A 19,590-nucleotide genomic window follows, 5' to 3' on the forward strand; every position below is an offset into this window, starting at 1 on the left:
GAGCCAGGGTTGTTTAGCCTGGAGAAAAGGAGACTCAGAGGTGACTTTCTGATTCTCTACAACTTCCTGAAAGGTGCCTGTAGCCAGGTGGGGGTTGGTCTCTCTCTCCAGGCAGCAATGGATACAACCAGAGGACACAGTCTCAAGCTACGGCAAGGGAAATACAGGTTGGATAGCGGGGAAAAGATTATTGCGCAAAGAGTGATAAAGTACTGGAATGGTCTGCTCAGGGGGGTGGTGGAGTCACCACGCTTGGATGTGTTTCAAAAAAGAATGGATGTGGGGCTCGGTGCCATGGTTTAGTTGAGGTGTTTGGGCATGGGTCAGAATCAATGGTCTCTCCCAACCTAGTGATTCTGTGTGATTTACTCTACTACACAGGAACATTTTCTCCCCCATCATTTATCCCAGAGAAGATATACATTTTATTGGAACATATAGCTCCTTTTCAGCAACATTTTCAGATGTCACATCTCCCGTCCAAGTAGTACCATATCTACGCTTTGGTGTAGAGACATATTTGGATTTCTATTCTGGAATTTGATTTCCAATAAAGTAACGGTATGCTACGTTTTTCTGGAGACATCCTGATTCTTTGACTAAACAGAATAATCTCCTGAATTTTGGATAGCCCATTATACATCTTCATGAGATTATTTTAGCACCTATTTTTGAATATGCCCACTGTTCTAGAAATTTGCAAAAAGCTAACAACAATCATATTTCACCACTACGTGCACGGAAGTCAGGGTTGAAATTTTTAAGATTCAATGATTATCAGACAAAACTGACAAATACCACAAAAAAACCCACTTGGATTCATTGATAAGGGGTGCTTATTTTAATCAACTTGTTATGATAGCACCATGAAATAGAATGTACTTAATCTTAAACACTTTAAATGACATTTTCTGAATCCTTATGAACATAAGTATTGATGACTTATTAGACAGTTTCTCACACAAAACCCAATGAGTATCCTAAAGGGTTTAGCATGAACCTGAATACCTTCCTTTAAGTCAAAACTCTTGGCTTAAGATAATTTGTAACAGTTTAAGAAAAAACAAACACTACCTGTGCTGCTTGCACGGTGACTATTAAGCTGCAATAGAAAAAATAAAAAAGTCAGAATAAACAAAGAAAAGCAAAATAATTTTAAGCATCATCTGTATTTCCTTTGCTATAGCCCACAACTACAAAACTATTCCATTCTCTCAGGTTTCCCCAGGTCTAACCAGAAATGCCACAAGTATCTAGTAAAACTTATCTGATCATTCACTTTTCCCCTTACTGTTGCTGCTAAAGCAAGAACATACCTGGGCCCACAGAAGAGGCTAAGACAGAGAATTTCCCTCACACTCTTTTATGGATTTGGTCCGGAAACTTGGGCAGCAATGCTTAGTAGACTTTGCACGAGGCATTACCAGAAGTGGAAAGGTAAGCCTAAACACAGCTTCTTTTTGGTCTCCATTAAATCCACCCATGTTGCCTCAGACTGAATTCCATGCCTCATGCCCTCACTCTGTGGGGTTCTGAACAGCTTCTGGGTTAACTGCCAAGGCACACCATACAGGCCATGGGCTTCACCTGACACACTGACTGGTGAGACTGCAAAGATTCTTTAATAAATCCGGCATTATTTCACAGGGAAAAAGAAAGAAACTAGAGACAAAACCAGAAAGCCCCATGAGCTGACTGCCTGAACAAAGATAAATTGATTCAATGCATGAACTGCACTGAAAACATTCTGATGAGTTCCAAAAAACACACATTCCCAACAGACAGGAATTGAAAAAAAAAAATTTTCCAGGTGTACAAGTGATGCTAAGCACTGATAAATGCCCATCCATTTTAGCCTAATACCTGGGAAAAATCTTGAAGTATCCTAAAACTCTAAAGCAGATGTTGACCTCCTCAATACTTCTGAAAAGTATATGGCAAGGCAAGATTAGGATATAATCCTATCTATCTATAAATCCATAAAGAAATATTGTTGTATGTTGGCCGTACGGTAGGATTGTAGTAATAAGTACCGTAAGTATTTCTTTCTTCCACTTTTTTACAGTTTTTCTAGATACTTTCTCCCATTCTTTTGGTCCTAGAGAAAAACAAAAAGTAACAGTATTACCACATATCATAATCCCATCTATACTGAATAACATATTATAATCTTATATATAAAATGTACATATATATTAGACTAATAATATCATAATACCATCCTGAACCTTGCTAATAACCAATGTCTTGTGTAGAATACAGCATGCAAGAGACTAAGAGTGCACACAGGAATAAATTCTTGGTACTATACCAAAGTCTACATATGATATATCATGCATTAGTGAACAAAATTCAGTATCTGTCGCACTTAAATATTCTGCAACAGCGAACACTTGAATGCTTTACTAAGTCTACACATACACCATGTAAACATTGTAACTTTAAGGAGTTCTTACCTTCAGATGTTTCATAAGTCAGGGTCTCAATGGACACCAGGATGTCGTCTTTGAAGTCACGATTATACTAAAGAAAAAAATGCATTAAATATTAGAACAAACTATCAAAGTAATATCTGTATTGTTTTTAGGACAATTTTTTCTTTTATCCTAAACATGAAATTATCAGTATGTTGCTTTATTGGCTAAAGTTAGAAGTCAGCAATCTGGAAATAGTAACTCCTAATGGAAACCGGTGTATTTTAAGCATGTGTTCAAGCCATTTAACCTAAGGCATAAGCCAGCCAGTGCCAAAACAGGGCTTCAGAGAATTTTTAAAATGCAGTTAAGTCTCTCTCTGACAGTTTCAACCAAATTTCTGCTGTAGAAACGAAAAGCAGCCCTCAGCTAAGACCAAGCGCTCATGACACATGTCATGAGCACATGGTCCGATGTGCCACTAGCCAAGAAAATCCATCTAGAGCCAGATTCAGCCCGGCGGCGGCACAAAACACCTCTCGAATGGGAAAAGCCGCATCCCGGGATGTGTCTGTGCACGGAGGACACACCTTAAACGCAGAACGTCTCCCAAGGGAGAAGGATTCACGGAGGGAGACCCCCACTTTTTGCAGTTTCATTGAAAACCCCCCCCGTCTAACGCAAGCTAATCGGAGTTAAGGACGCTGTGAAGTCAGCTCGCACTTGTGACTAAGTCGCGTATCCAGCACGGGCAGTCCCAGTTGTCCTTTTTGTGGCTGTATTCCGGGAGCCGCCTCTTGCCAGCCCTCTCCTGCCAAGGCACGGGAGCGCGCGGCCCAGCGCAGACGGCACAGCCGCTCTCAGTCCCTGCTTCCCCGCCCGGAACTCGCAGCCACCCCGGTCCCACTAATCACCTACCTGGTCTAATATCTTAGTCATGGACGCCATGAAACGCTCATTGCTGCGCCGCAGCCCCTCCTGCACCATTTTATCGAAATCCATGACGACGGACCGTTCCCGCGGCCGCCGCCGGCCGTCCCCCGCTCCGCGCACCGCGGCCGGCCGCTCCCGCCCCAATTCAAACCACCATCCCTCGCCGCCTCCGATTGGCTTGCTAAAATCAGTCCTGGCGCCGTAAACAATAGCAGCCTGCGGTGGGCGGGCTTTATATTCTGATAGGTTGCTGGCCCTTCCGAGTGCCCGATCTCCCCGCCTCCAAGGCCTGGCTTTGGGCGCCGGGGCAGCTGGGACGGGGCCGTTGTTCCGCCATTGTCTGCGGCGCGCGGCGCTGCCGGGGCCCGCGGGCCGCTGACAGGGGGAGGAGGTGCCTCAGGGCGCTCTCCGCCCCGGGCAGGCCCTGGCGGGATTTAAAGTCTTGTGTCTGGCGGATTCGGCACAGACGGCCGCAGGAGTCCGGGCTGGGGAATTTGTTGTTCAGTGGCCGGCGGTCACACCCTCCCCAGTCGCTCTCTAGCTTGTTCGCGGAGGCTGCAGGCCTCTGGGAAGGAGGGGAGCTGGCAAAGCCAAAGCGTTGCCTGCCCGCTGGCACTGGTATTTTGGATGCCATTCTGTTATTTCCCAATATTCTTTGTGAAAAACGCTAATCACTTGTTTCTGAAATTTTAAAAGTTCAATAGTAATAAAGTGGTTATAAAAATTGTAATATAATTAGAACAATAAAAATTGAACATTTGAGATTAGGACAATATGAGACAATAAAAACAAGGAGATACGGACGTCCGGGTACCTTTTTCTGGGCAACACAAGCCCGAAAAAGGACCCCCGTTAACAGAGGATTAACCCTTAAAAACAATCGCCTGTTGCATATACATACATCTCGTACATGATGCATAAATTCTATTCAAACACAGGATTCTGTCTGGTCACTGTCAACTTCTTCCTCTTAATCCTCATGCCGTCTTCTAGTCTTAAGTGAGGTGGGAAGAAGTTAGTTTTCTGCTGATAAGGGAGCAATAAATTCTCTTTCTCTAAAAGGTTTAGGTGTCCTGTGGTGAGTCCTTTCTTAAACAAATATCTTGCATAGCATAGTTTCTATTTTAACATTACGTTATAACTAAAACTATATTTAATACACTACTTAAGAAAATTAATATAGCATAACTTCCTAGCATAATACAATATTAATTTTAATACTTGCGAAAAGCCAATCATAAAATACACATTTTTCACACACTTCAACTAACCATTAGTTTTCTATAAATAAACATTTTTACAAAGTAAATTATCATCAGTGCATCATTTTCCCTGGAACCTCCCACTAAAAAAAAATTGCCATTTTGGTAAAGACAGATGCATTTTTCATAATCCCTTGCTGTTTAAAGCTATCTGTATTTACTTACTTTTTATTCAGTTGTATTAAATTTTATTTTTTTTAAACGGTAGGACTTAAGAAAAATGTGGATCTTTGATCCACGTTTAAGCATTCTTACTAGTATGGTTGTGAAGTTTTCACAGCTGACAAGATCTGCACTAAGGCCTTACCCTGTTTCTGGCAGGTCTTACCCTTCTATTTTTCAGAGTATGATGCATGAAATACTGCTCTCAGTATGTTTAAATACGCGTGTTTTAAATGTGATTTAAATCACACGTGATTTAAACATGTGTGTGCTGAGCGAGCCAGCTAAAAGAGTACTGAATTGTTGATTTCAGCATGCAGGAAAAGATGAGTGTGGTAATTCCAAAGTGACACAACAGATCCCACTCCTACATTTGTCACTGTATTTCCACCAGGATGACAAATCATCTTTAAAAACCAAGAATATCTCACTGAGGAGCACCTAATTCTATGTTCTTTATTTTCTTGATATGCACCCAGGAGTAGATCTGCAGAAGCTCTCAATGCTTTGTCATTACATTCACTTTGATGGAAGCTGTGCTTTGAATAGATCAAAACTTTATATATAAACTTCCTAAGATTTAAAAATAGGGGGAAAAGTGTAACTACCCTGAATAAATTAGAATCTCTTTTTCGCAGATTGACAAAATTGATAAGCACTCAGTAGTTTGAAGCAAGTGCCTATAATCTTTCCCATTGGTAAAATATACTACTAATTTCACTCCCTTGAATAGATGAAATATAATTTCTGTGATACTTCTAACATGGTCAAATATTGAGTTAGTTTGGAATAGTAGTAGGAATGTTATTAGTAGACAGGTAGATCTCTACATACTCAGGGCCAGCTTTACACATGATGTGCAGAGAATAAGACCTGGAGCCCCACATTTAGAGAAGGATAAAGGGAAATAACAGGTAACTAACTATTCAGTACTTCCTACTTTCAAAGTGCTAATCATATGGGGAAAAAATGCATCATTAAATCACTCGTGGGGAAAAAAAAGAAGCATCATAATATCTCTGTTTTTTCACTGGCAGGTTTAGAGTTGTCATGGCCTTCATGGTGGTCTTCTGTGGTCCCCTTGTAGTGCTTTGATAATTTAAGGTTGAAATACAGTGCACACACAGGATGAGATTAATTACTTTCCTCTGACATTTCTTATCTTAGGACACACTCACTTCACAGCCTAAATAATAGAAGTAGTCCCTGACTTATTTTATATTTGAGGTAATCATCAACCTAGGAGAAAAGGGGTGTGATCCAGTTATTTAAGTTTTATCCAGAAGTTGCTTTTGTCTGTTTTGAATTCATGGTACACTTCAGTAGAGTGACAAGAACACTCAAGCGCAAAAAATTTCTTCTACCACCTGTATGAGAAAATGAGATTGACATTCAGCAGCTGTGCGTGGACATTGTTCTAAGCCAGCAGTAACTGGTACATTTGATAAGGTGTAACCAAAAAATTTTAAACTGCATGACCTTAAGAACCACAAAGTCTACAAAGATTAGCTAATGCTTGGGTGAATTTATGTTGACTGCAAAGCAAGATTTTGGATCAAACTGTTGACAAACTAAAGAAAGTGGCACAATGTTCACTGTTTACATATTATTAAGTAAACACTGAACATTGTGCCGTTTTTTGCTAGAAAAGAGAATGTATCAATATGATACAGAAACAGGTATTTCAAGAAGAACACTTCTTTGGTGCCTGTGTAGCACCAGAACCTCATCCTCTGTTCTGTCCAAGCTCTACATCTTCTGCCTTTCTGTTGAGTAGGTTTGTGCAGAAATGTATGACAGAAGATTCAACTATCTTCAACTATCCTTTAATTAGTTTGACTTGTAGAAGAATAACTTGTGGCTCTGAGTTGGGTGTGTCATTGTTTATTCTATGGTTTACTGCTATGTGTTATTGTTTTATTCATAGTGTTTATTCATATTTGGAGAGGCCTGTGTTCTCCCCAGCTTATCATTTAGTCCAGCCTCAAGCTGTATTTTATCTCTTTAATCCATTTCTCACTTAAAAAAAAAAGTAAAAACATCTGCACTAAGTGATCATTTTTACTATTCTGCTCTGAACTCTTTCCAGTCAGTCAGTATCCTTGACTACTTAGGCATCTGGAATAATAAATAAATTTCTGAAAGCAACCTCTGAAGAACTATATAAAAGGCAATTTACACATCTATTTTCTGTAGATGTTGGTCTTCAGATACAGCCAAAACATCACATTGACTATTGAAATGACAAACTCCTCTCTCTTCAGTATTTCTTTGGGTTGGGATTCCATGCTGCTCCCTCTCTTTGTACAAGGGAGTATGAAGGCATAAAATAACTGCTCTTTTGCAGAAAACCTTGTGCAGCTCAGCTTGTGTCAAACCAGTGAATATAATTAGAAACTCAGAGACTGTAAAAAAAGAACACTGAGGAGAATGGAGGGGGGGGACTAGTTGTAGGCATGCTGTTTAGCTGTGGAGAAGGGAAGTGTGAGCATCCCAGGAAAACAGTAAAAGAGTCAGCACAGGCCAGGTTTTACAGCAGGCACTTTGTATTGTTCCCTCTGCAAAGAAGCCTTGCCTTCCCTGCTCTCTGAGAGGTGGGAGGGAAAGCACCATTTTATTCCTCCTTACTTAAGAACTCCACACAAAGTCATAAATTAGTTTTTTCACATAAGGCAGTCCCTGCATGAGTGTCTGTTACACAGAGAAATGTTTCCAACCCTTATCATAATTAAACACACCCAAGCACTCCATAACTCTGCTTATATAAAACATGAAAGAAAAGAAAACAAAAAAACAACCACACTTGGCCATCAGGAAGGCATCAAAAATCTTCTTGTCAAGTCAAAAATGTGACTTAGCTTCCAAACACAGTCCTGGGATTAATAATATTATTTCTAGAATTTCCCTACTTCTGCAAATTGTGTGCAGTCCTGCTGGAAGCACATTTGGAGCAGGCTTTAAGGCTGCACTTACTGGATCCCTTGTTTTCTGAAGGCTCTGTACTGCCCCCAGTTGTCAAGAACGTGTAATTTTGTTCGGGAGTAATTTTATTAGTTCCAGTCTAATAATTCCTCTGCCAGAATGGGACTTCACTATTTTCATTTTTTTTGGTTCTGATCTACTGGATCTGGCCAGGATGAAGCTAACTCTTCATAGCAGCCCTTTGCTGCTAAGTTTTGGGTTTGTGGCTAAAGAAGGTGATGCTGGTAAGACAGTAATTGTGTGGCTGTTGCTGAGCAGGGATTGCACACACAAGGCTTTTGCTTTCTTCCCCCACTGTGCTGCTCCTCCTCCACTCCAGTGAGTATGAGTAGGCTGGACCTATACAAGAAGTTAGGAGGAGACCAAATAAGACATCTAAACCTGAATTGAGCAAAGGGATGTTCCATGTTATACAACGTTATGCTCAGCAATAAAGCCTGGGGTAGAGGAAGAAGATAGAGGTTTTTTTTCTTTCAGGTTGGCCATTACTTGGAGACCTCTCTTATGGGAAATAGTGAGTCATTGCTTTTGCATCACTTAGTTCTCATAGGATTGTTTTCCCCCTTCTGTCACTTACTTAAGTGTCTTTATCTTGACTCCTCAGTTTTCTTACATTTTCTCTTCCTGTTTTCTCCCCTGTCCTGGGGTGCATGTGGATGCTTGGCTGCTGGCAGGACTCAACCTACAGCAGGTTATTTCTGCTGTATAACCTGGTTATTTCTTAAGCCTTCTGATCACTGAAATATGTCTGACTGCCAGCTCATTTATAAAGACAGGTCCCAAGTTCAACCACTCTGTCTGTGGACAGAGGAATAAGCAATTACTAGAACAACAATCACTAAGAAATGGTCAATCCTTTTTCCATCACATGAGGGAATGCAAAGAAGATGAGAAGAGAGAACAAAAGTAATTTTTAATCATTTAGGACTCAGGGTACAAAGCTCAGAAATCTAATCAAATAGAATTGTATTGCCATTGAAGCAAAGAATGAGAATTTCCTTGAAAAGGAATGAATGATTCTTGTTGCTTTTTCTACTCACCACTGTTCTCAGTTTTCAGCATCTGTTGAAACTGTCTGGATTGACTTTTGCTCCAAATTCTTCACTCTCTCTGGCATTTTGTAGAAGTAGCTCTCTAGCTCCTGCTTGGGTTGGCAAAGAACTGAGTGTCACCAATGTGCTGAACAAATGCCACAACTCAACAGTCATGTCATGCTTCTCTTGCATAGGTATCAAACTGCTTCACAAAACATGGCAAGAATTACTAACCTTGCCTTGGTAGACAGAAAACCTACGGCACAGAGTGAAGTGATTTGCCAGGGTTGTGCACATGCTGTTGGCACATCGGTGAACAGGCTGTAAGCGCACCCTAAATTCTGGTCTAGCATCCCCCTGCTCGACAGTATTAACATCTGACTAATCATAGCCAATTCGCTTAGGTGCTCCCACACATGCCAGTATGGAAGGCTCAGGATCTCCCCCCTTGATGCTGGTCCTCCTGAGGAATGCACAGCTACTTGTCATGTCCCTTTCAATCTGCCTTTGAAGGAAAGGAAGCAACCACTGCATGTAACCCCGTTCATTCCTGCCAGCTTGCACAAATGGATAATTGCAGTCAGTTACATTGGGGGTAATATAAAAGCACATTCATCTGTAACAGAGACCACTAAAAGATGTGCTGTAATCATCACTGCTACCTAACCTCTGTCCTGCATGAGCTGATTAAATTGTTTTAAAATATATGAACAGGGTACTCATTGTGATCAATGTCATTCTCTTGATCAGATCAGTGGGAATGAAGACTAAAACCCCATTTACTGAACAACAGATATTGGCTGTGTTTCCAGAACAAGCCAAGGGCTTATTGAAAAGAATATTGATTGAGCCAAGAAAACATTGAGCAGTTATAAAAGTTTAATCATATTCTCGTTCAAGCCTGCCTTCAGTGCCAGGAATTAAAATTCTCCTATCTCCTGAGGATGGAAGATACATCTCCATAATGTTCTGTAAACTTCCATTGCTTAGCATCTGTACTGAATGGTGGAATTATTCATTGCAAGTGATTTAGCTGAGATTTATACACAGTGCTTTCTGCACCAAGTGTACAAATTACGCACAAACAAGCTGTGATTTCAGGAATGTTTCTCATTTGCAGTTGTTTAACAATGGCTGTGCAAGCCAGTGTTAGCCCATAAAATGCTTTTGAAGTGCTTAAAATAAATATTTGGTCTTCATGATTGAACAACATGCCTGATCCCTCAAATCAGATGAAACTCCAATGATTCCTCAGCTAGAAAAGATTGGTTTCATTATAAGGATGTGTCTATGTCTTAATTAGAAAACTGCCCATAAACATTTACAGTTGGCTGAGAGAACTACTGTGTGCAAGGAGTGAAAGGTTGTGTTCAGAATTGCACAAGTGCTATGGTAATATCTGGTTATAGAGGCTCTATGGGGTTAAAGAGCAGAAGTGTTTGCCAGGAGAGAATAGGAAATTGTTTTTCTGAGCTCTGGTTGTGAAGACTTACACTTTTCTAAGCTAAGCTCACTGCTGTGAAGAACGAAAACAAAATAACAGCTATGTCTGAGCTGCTGTTTCCCTTCCCCTTTCAAGAAGCAGTCCTCGGCTTCTCTTACATCTGTGGCAATCTGTATGGAATTCAGTTGTTGCTGGATCTGTCCTGCAAAGGGAGATGTGAATGTAGCCAGGGCAGCGGTATCTCAGTGGCTTCCAAATACCCGAGACTGCAGCATTGACCAGGATGGTAGGGTTACATAGGGCATGGGCACCTTCTCTACACACCAGGAAGTCCTCAAACATGCTGTGGTGTTCTCAGGTGTTTTTGTATAGCAGGCTAAGTCAGAGTTATGTGGTGTGTACACCTATGTGTTGTAAAATTGACTTATATCCTACCCAAAAAACGGTGTGCTGTGAATCCTTCATGCTTTGCAAAGCTTGTAGGAATTTATGGCTAAAGGGTCGGTGGGTGCCATCACTTTGCAGTCCTGATTGTCTAGTTTTTCTGACTCCTGATGACTGTGAACTGCAAAATGAGGAATTAAACGTGTCTGGGCTCATAGGCTTCAAGTTTCTTTGTCTGGCCTGTCACTTTTGAGGTGCAAAGAACAGTTGTATTGGTGCCTGGAGTTTTTCATTTCTCTCCTTTCTCTTTTTGCCCCCACCCTTCAGTTGCCTTCTGTGAGATCTCTTCAAGAAAGTGGAAGGAAATTTCATACATGAAGAATACTTTAAAATTAAGGTAGTGTCTGTGTGAAGGTGGCTGAAAAATTGTGGTGTAAAAAAAATATATCAAAAGGCATAAAAGACCTGGAAGCAAGTCCTAGGTAGAAAATAAAAACGTGTGATGCATTGGTTGGGGTAGCTTGGGTGCATATAGATACAATTAGGAGCAAGGTCAAGAGGAACAGGGAAAGCCTTGAAAATCTTGAAACATCAACAGATACACACAGTGTGGATGCATGTAGGCTCTTTTCTCAAGGCAAGAAAAAGGAACAGCATCTTCCTACCTGAGAAAAAAAAACAACAATGAGAACACAAAACCAACACAAAGATGTAAACTAATTCTTCTTATGGTTTATTTGGGAAGGAGTCAAAGTAGCAAGTCCAGAGCACAGGGTTCTGCAGAGTTGTGGTGTCCTGAGGCACCTTGTCTACATTCACTCATCCAATCCTGCATCTTACACTCATGGACTCATAGTACAGTACCCCTAGCTCCAGCTGTACACCCTCTACACAAGCTAGTACAGTGCTTCCTAATAGAACCTGTGCTTGGAAATGCCCCATTTGACGACATGTTCCCAGTCTGCACTATTACACTGTGGTCCTTCCCATCATCTAGCACCCCTAGTGCCTATTGTGTAACTCTGAGCTGCGTGTCTTTTTATTGTGCTGATTTGACAAGATGAATGTTGTGCTCCCTGTACCTTAACCCAATATGCTCAGTTAAAGATTCAATTTGCTTTTTTGGCACAATTAAATAATTCAGAAAGAAAACAAAGTGTTCTCATTGCTTTTGCTGCCTTACTCTTATGATGCAGGAGGTTAACATTTATTTGCTTGGACATTCCTCTGTGATTAGAGGATGTCTGGTAAGGTCAAAACAGACTTACACTGTGAAGTGGGGGGTCTCAGCAAGGAGATGGGTGGTGGGATAGAGCAAAAGAGCTGCTAATGAAGGCCTTATTACCTTTTATTTGTGGCACAGTTAAATAATTCAGAAAGAAAACAAAAGTATTGCTTTTGCTGCCTTACTCTTATGATGCAGGAGGTTAACATTTATTTGCTTGGACATTCCTCTGTGATTAGAGGATGTCTGGTAAGGTCAAAACAGACTTACACTGTGAAGTGGGGGGTCTCAGCAAGGAGATGGGTGGTGGGATGGAGCAAAAGAGCTTCTAATGAAGACCTTAGTACCTTTTATTTGTGTGTTTTAAAGGATTACATGGATTAGCAGTGTGTGGAGAAACAACTGCCGACCAGGAATCATTTACAGATATATAGTAGGATTATATATAGGGGGGAAGTTAGAACTGGATTTATACAGCTCACTGTATCTGGTCCCCAGATTATGGGGTTTCTATCTGGTCTCCAGGTTATAGAGGTTGTAGCGATACTGAATCTCAACAAAATCTCCTTTAAGAAAAATTTTGCTTACTTGAGCTGCTCCATCTCTGTGTTCTGTTCAATATCACAGAAACATGTGAAGATAGATTTGTAGCCAAATACTAATCTCATAAACTTCACAGAAGTTAACTAACACCATCTGTGGCAGTTTTTACTGCAAATTATCACAACATGTGAAATGTTTCTCAGTGATTAGTAGAGCCTTGTCATGGGAATAGTGTCACAAGGCCTCCTTGCACCCATGGCTCTCATTTCCAGATGTCTCTGTTTTAGATATAAAGGAAAGCATGCTTGATTATATCTCTTCAGTAAAAAGGAAGATTCTTCTTCTCAGTGTACCTTGAATGTTAATGCAAAGTAGAAATGAAAGAAATTAAACCAAGCAGCATGAGTAGCACATATGTAAGTAAAAAGTTTTCTCTATCACAAAGCTACTCCCCAGATGCTAAAAAGCCATTTTTATTTGTCTCCTCCTGCTTGTTCTCAGGGTCTGTTTCCCTCTCCCTTGTACTTTGGACAAGTAGAAGAAAGCAGAAAGGATTTGCAGGGGGAAAAACCCCACCTCAGCAGCAAGCAGACCAAAACAGAGAACAGGAAAAAAGATACGAACAATCACTGAGTCCAGAGGAGAGTCACCAAGATCATTAAAGGGATGGATCCCGTCTTCCAGGGGAAAGGCTGAGGGAATTGGGATTGTTCAGCCTAGAGAAGAGAAGGCTTTGAGGTGGCTTAATTGCAGCCTTCTGCTACCCGAAGGGTACCTACAAGAAGGATGGAAGGCGACTTTTTACAAGAGCAGGTGGTGACGGGATAAGGGGGAGCGGCTTCACACTGAAAGAAGGCAGATTTAGATTGGATATTAGGAAGAAATTTTTTTTCTGTGAGGGTGGTGAGAGTCTGGAACATGTCCAGAGAAGCTGTGAACGCCCCATCCCTGGAAGTGTTCAAGGCCAGCTTGGGTGGGGCTATGTACAGCCTGGTCTGGTGGGGGGTGTCCTGCCCATGGCAAGGGGCTGTAAGTAGATGATCTTTGAGGTCCCTTCCAATCCAAGCCATGGTGTGATTCTGTGATTTGTTGGAAAGTTACCTCCTAACTTTTATACCTGCAGGAAGGTAATTTCTTGCAGCTCCATCCTCCTTTCATCTGTTTAAGACCATTGAATAGCACTTCTCTTTAGTCCTGGCAATTGACTCTTGCTTATTGTGCGTGTTTGGCTTCTCTCCAAGGGTGTGGCAGCATTTGGCACTTTTCTAGAGAGGAGGCTGTGAAGGGGATAGCAGAACACATCATGAATCTTAGTGGGCACAAATATGCTTTCTACAACAATCAAAACCACCAGAAAATAGTAAGTTGAGATTTATAATTGTGTTCTCCAGAGGCATTTACTAACCCTGGCAGACAGAACATGTTTCTGAGAGCTTCCCTTTTTGGGGAGCAAGACTATGCATATATTTTGCATTTTTTTGGTTTTTTTTGGTTTTTTTTTAATAATTAAGCTTCTTAAGATGGTGGGTCTCATGTGCTGACCTACCACTACAAGAACTTCCTCTTTCCACTGATGATCAAGAAAAAGCAGTTCCTAACTTGTGTACTTGGGAATCTCACCATCTCAAATCATGAAAAAAAAATTGACTGATGGTTAAAAAGCTTGGATTTTTTTGTGTATTTTTGTGTATTTTTTCATTACTTAGAAAATTACTAAAGTCTTATATTCTTCCCTAGAATGTGATTGCTAACTGACATGGCCATTATGGTGAACAGCATATGAAAGGGAAGACTGACCTAATTAGAAAATAAATGAGTACAAGGGAAATGAGGATATATAAATGAGGACAAGGGTGCTCTTTTGATATGAGCACCCTTAGTATAATAAGAACAATAAAAACATGTTTAATTGCAAATGTTTAACTATTCCTTCTGTTAGCAGCTTTTTAATAGTGATCTATATTTTAAATTGGAGGGGTTTGAAATCTTCCACAATAGAAGCAATTTGTCATATATTTGTAATTTAAATAAAAAAGAGAAGAAAAGGTGCAAACGTTTCCAATATTGTCCAGAACCAGAACAGCTAAGTGCTGGAGATATGCTGCAAGTGTAAAAAAAAAAAAAAAAAAAAAAAATCACCCAAAAAACTCTCCCCCCCAAAAAAATCCCAAAAAAACCCCACCAAACCCACATACTTTTTATTGCTTTGGGAACAAAGATGGAAGGGGCATGTGAATGGATGGTAAGAATGAAAAACTGTTCCTGAAGCCTGATGGGAGTTTAGTCTCTTTTGATGCCCTCAAAAGTGTGTCAACCCTTTCCATGAATATTTAATTGGCTTTTAAAAGGAAAATTACCATGATTCTAATACATCACTTGTTTTAAAAAATGTTTTCAAAATACTTCTTTCATTCCTGCCCTACATCCTTCATCAGTAGTCCACTGAAATGCATAAAAGGTTAATAAAAGGTTAATGAATGCTATACAAAAGATTAATAAGAGTCTGAATAAATAAATAATTTTATATATTCTTTAGATGTTAGTGAAAAAATTCTGTTCTGGTTTGCAGTCAATGGGATCATTGACTTATATGGGACCACAAATGGACTACAGTTTCATATTCATTTATCATTCTGAATCTACTTTGAGTTTTCCAGGAAAGGTGAAATTTAAAACATCTGTAATAGCTATGTATATGCAAGTGACTAGATGGCTCATGGGATAGGAGATCTAAAATATTACCATTTTCTCTTTATATCAGTTGATTATACTTAGCTGCCAATTGCCATTCAGAGGGCACTTGTGAGGAAGAATTGACTGTGTTTCCTAAATAAGTAGCACTTTTCCACAGCATGGAAAACTCTCCATGACAACACATCAGTTGCTACCTTACTAACTTGCACAGCTAATGAAAATAATCTAGAGAGGAACAATGAATAGTACCTTTATTTTATTGAGCTGTTGATAATTCTCAGTGAATAAACAGAAGACATCTTGAGTGGTTAGTTCCCTTGCTACTGGAGAAATCAGGTGCAGTAGCAGTGCAGAAGAAACTGCTGGGCAAATTATCACTATTTCAGATTCTTTATTTGTAACATTGCTAATCTGATTTTTTCTGAATGCCAGAAAATTTCAGAAGACTATTTATGTTTGTACCTTTGCGCAGGAGATGATAAAGAGATGACAGGCTGAGGTGTCTGACCTCTTTTGAGCTTTACCGTCAGTGCCTTGTTGGAAAAGATTTTGGTTCTATTAGGGCAGCAGGGAAAGCCAAATTTCAGACAGACCCTCAGATTAAGTACCATATATTTCTGTTTTTGTTGTGCACTTGTCAGGTATTGTCTGAGGTACAGAACATGAATGTGCCCCTCCATAGCCTCAGTCTCTTCTTCCTTTCTCCCTACTTTGACATTCAGCTTACCTTTAGAATATATCCTTAGGGACAGAGATTTTCACATCATGATATTCCTTTGGTGAGGCCTGATCTTTGCTACCTCCTTTCCCTTTTAAGGTTTCTTCCCCTGCTTCTTTTCATTTATGGATTTTGGGTGTTCTGTGACTCCGTCCAGTCCTCCCTCACAGCATCTCCAGTATTCTGCACAGGACATGAGTTTCTGTAAACAGTGCAGCTTGAAATGTTTCAAAAAATTCAGGCCTTAATTTCAAACTAGAGCCAGATGGTTTAGGAACTCAAAAGTTATTGTTTCAATACAGTGTTGTTTTTAAGTACAGTAAAAACTGCCTAGTAAGGTATCTTGAATTGTCTTGCAGGTTGTGGACTCCCTGTCTTAGGAGGTGTTCAAGATCAAGCTGGATAAGGCTCTGAGTAAACTGGTCTAGTGGAAGGTTCCCTGCCCATGGCAGGGGATTTGGAACTAGGTGATCTTTAATGTCCCTTTCAACCCAAACACTTCCATGATTCTACTGCAGAGGAGGTGGAAATAAAGCAGAGATACATCAGCACCTTTAGAATAACGAAGTTACCTTTAATGGCTGACCCTTCTGTCACGTGGCTGCTGTAAGCCAAAAATCAGTGCAGGCCTAAGCAGGAGATGTCACTTTTCAGGTCCATCCATGTAGTCCAGCGATGAAGTTCAACTCCTGGCCCTGCACAGCACCATCCTGAGGAGTCACACCCTGTGCCTGAGAGCATTGTCCAAATGCTTCTTGATCCCTGGCAGCCTTGGGGCTGTGACCACTGCCCTGCAGAGCCTGTTCCAGTGACCAGTCACCCTCTGGGTGAAGAACCTTTTCTCTCTCATGCAGGGTTTCTAAGCAAAAGCAACTTGTAATTTTCCATGTGTCCTCTGATTTTACTGATACACTTGCTGGGCAGCTGAAAAGTTTAGATAGAAATTATGGCCATAATGGATTTATCTTAGGCAGCTGCTATCAAACTGTGTTTAACTAGCCAAAGCAAATGTATGTTAGTCAACTCACAAAAAAAATTTGAGTAGAATCTTATGTATAGTCGCCAACATGTGGAGTTACTGTAGATAAATAAGTTTTAAAATTATGTGCCACAGTGTTTACATTAAAATACACTGATACTTGCATCTTAATTACACAGGTTTCTGCTAAATGATTTCAAATTAGTGTAGGAAATGAGCATTTCAACAACAACTTCCTAATTTAGTCTAAAAAAATATGACCAAGAATTTCTTTACATACATTGTTTTATAATGCAACACAGAAGTCTCCCAGAATTGGTAATTCACTTAATATAATTACAGTTATGCAGAAAAATTAGGCAAATTTAACTGGAAATACTCTTTTAAAAATCCACTTATAAAAAAATAGTCCGTGTATATAGATAGTAGTTATTTTTCAAGCCTATCACTTCATTAGTTTAAAACAAAAAATCCCAAATACAGCTGTTTCCATATACCCAAGCTGCTTAGATTGGACCATTTTATTTTAAATATTGGAAAGCCAATTCTGAAAGACCCTCATAGGCTTTAAATACAAAAGCATCAGACTAAGAACAGTGATTTTCTGAAGTCTGGGTGTGAGAAAGCTGATCATGGCATATGTATGCGTCAAAGATGAATAAATACAAAAACTTAAAATTCAAAACACCAGAAATCTCATACATAATTTTATTTATTTATTTATTAAGGATGTAAAAGATTCAAATGTCAGAACTGTAATGTTGGAATTGTTTATAATGTCAAGTGATGCATGTTACATATTCTTTCTATATTCCATTGATCAGACAGAACCTGGGATAATAACTGTAGATGATGGAGTACATTTCATGTGCAAATGGACATGGATTTGAAGTGAATTTTGAAGAAAAACTCTTTCGTATTGAAGTCTTAACAACTGTTTTGTTCAACTTGCACCAATTCTTCCACAAATTATTTTGCTTAATTCTGATATTTCTGATAGGCAACGGTAATTAATATTAGTGTGATGCCTGCAGGGCATTGTCACACAAGGAGAACTTAGTCTTATGATATAATGTAGTGATTTGATAAAACTTGTTACAGACTTGAGAGAATCAATCCCGATAGAACCAGAAAGAACTATAGTTTTCCCTTTGCACACATTTCATGCCATTCCATTACAGTTCGTAGAATTAGTCTTGTTATATACAAAGTAAGGTTGTGCTTTGAGCCTGCTTTCCTAAAAAAATGAAGAATATGTAATCATGCCATCTGCAAATGCCTTCCCTGCAGTCCTGGCTACCACCTTCAGAGATAATTGCAAGTCAGCTTGACAGGAGGTAGAAATCTCAGAAAGACTCCATTGCTAAAAGCTTTCACCCAGATATTTGGGCAGGGCAAAGATACCTAAATTACTCAGGAAAAGGCTGTCTGTTTTGCAGAAGTACAAGTGACACCATATCTCTTACCTTTTGTTTCATACAGCCATGGCAAAGAGCCCAGTAAAAACATTTTTTTGCAAAGGAGTACATACAAGTCAAAGGACACAAATCTCTGGGAGTGCTTACAAAATTATTTGGGTTTTGCTGTTCTTTGAACTTCTAATTTTGCTTTACAAAGACAACAAAATTTAATTCCAACACTTTTATAAAAGGTTAATTTAAAATAAGAGTGGCTGAACCCTGGAAAAAACATCAAAATATGACATTATTTTAATTAACAACTGTAACAAAATCAAGAGTAGTAGAGAGCTTTTTAAGGAGGATACACATCTTGGAATATTGAGCTAGCTGAAGTGTTTCCCAGAGACCTTAATCCAATTTTGAGTACTGATTAGAGCAAATGTTAGGTTAATACAAAGCAGGCTTTGTTCTTAATACATCTGGATAGAACACAGTCCTACCTAAAAGTTTGTGCCCACACTTTAGATAGTACGTTAAAGAACACTTTATTAAAATAAAAAAAAATATTAACTTTGTGTCTTCTAGAAAACTTGCAGTTTACATTATTTCCATTATTTTATTGATTAGTCTGAACAGAAGAGAATGTGCTGTTTTCAGTTTGGATAGTGGTAATTTTCTTCATAGTACCTGGCATGAGACTGTGTTTTGGATTTGTGACCAAAACAATATTGATAATACAAAGATGTTTTCATTACTGCTGAGAAGCACTTGCACAGTGACAAGTCCTTTTCTGCCTCTCACCCCACCCCACCACTGAGAGGGCTGGGGGTGCACAAGGAGCTGTGAGGGGACAGAGCCAGGACAGCTGGCCCCAAACGACCACAGAGATGTCCCACACTATGTGGAGTCACGTTCTGCATATAAAGCTGGGTGAGAAGAAGGAAGGAGGGGATGTTCAAAGTGATGGCATTTGTCTTCTCAAGTCACCTTTATGCTTGATGGATCTGTGTTTTCCATGGAGATGGCTGAACATCTTCCTGCCTGTGGGAAATACTGAATGAATTCCTTGCTTTGCTTTGCTTGTGCACATTTTCTTTCCATATTAAGCTGTCTTTATCTCAGACCACAAGTTATCTCACTTTCACTCTTCCAATTCTCTTTTCCATCCCACTAGAGTGGAGTGAGTGAGCAGCTAGCCAGGCTTTGACAACAACATGTTCATAGATATCTAGATGACAGAGACTTTTATTGCATCAAATATCTTTTCTATTATATGCAGGCAAAAGTTGTTGGGTTTTTTCTTTTTCCTTTTTTTTTTCTTCCTTTGGCTGCCACAGTCATTAGTAAGGAACAGAATAAAGGAAATAAAAGGAGATATAGAAAGATAGAAAATTGTTAGTCCTGGAGAAGGCTGCT

The 19,590-nt window shown here is 39.7% G+C and overlaps 1 protein-coding gene across 1 annotated transcript; it reads right to left on the minus strand.

Annotated features, from left to right (window-relative positions):
- Window positions 1-1,074: 1,074 nt before the first annotated feature.
- On the minus strand, window positions 1,075-3,525 carry LOC120506947 (Holliday junction recognition protein-like; the record flags this gene model as incomplete). Its single annotated transcript, XM_039719088.1, has 4 exons — window positions 3,333-3,525; window positions 2,457-2,523; window positions 2,034-2,098; window positions 1,075-1,102 (listed from the first exon to the last, which is right to left on the minus strand). Coding segments are annotated over exons 1-4 (244 nt in total), but the record flags the coding sequence as incomplete, so codon positions are not given.
- Between the last annotated feature and the right edge of the window lie 16,065 nt (window positions 3,526-19,590).

This window comes from Passer montanus, unplaced genomic scaffold, assembly GCF_014805655.1.
Source record: "Passer montanus isolate IOZ18808 unplaced genomic scaffold, ASM1480565v1 scaffold401, whole genome shotgun sequence".
Classification (NCBI taxonomy): Eukaryota; Metazoa; Chordata; class Aves; order Passeriformes; family Passeridae; genus Passer; species Passer montanus.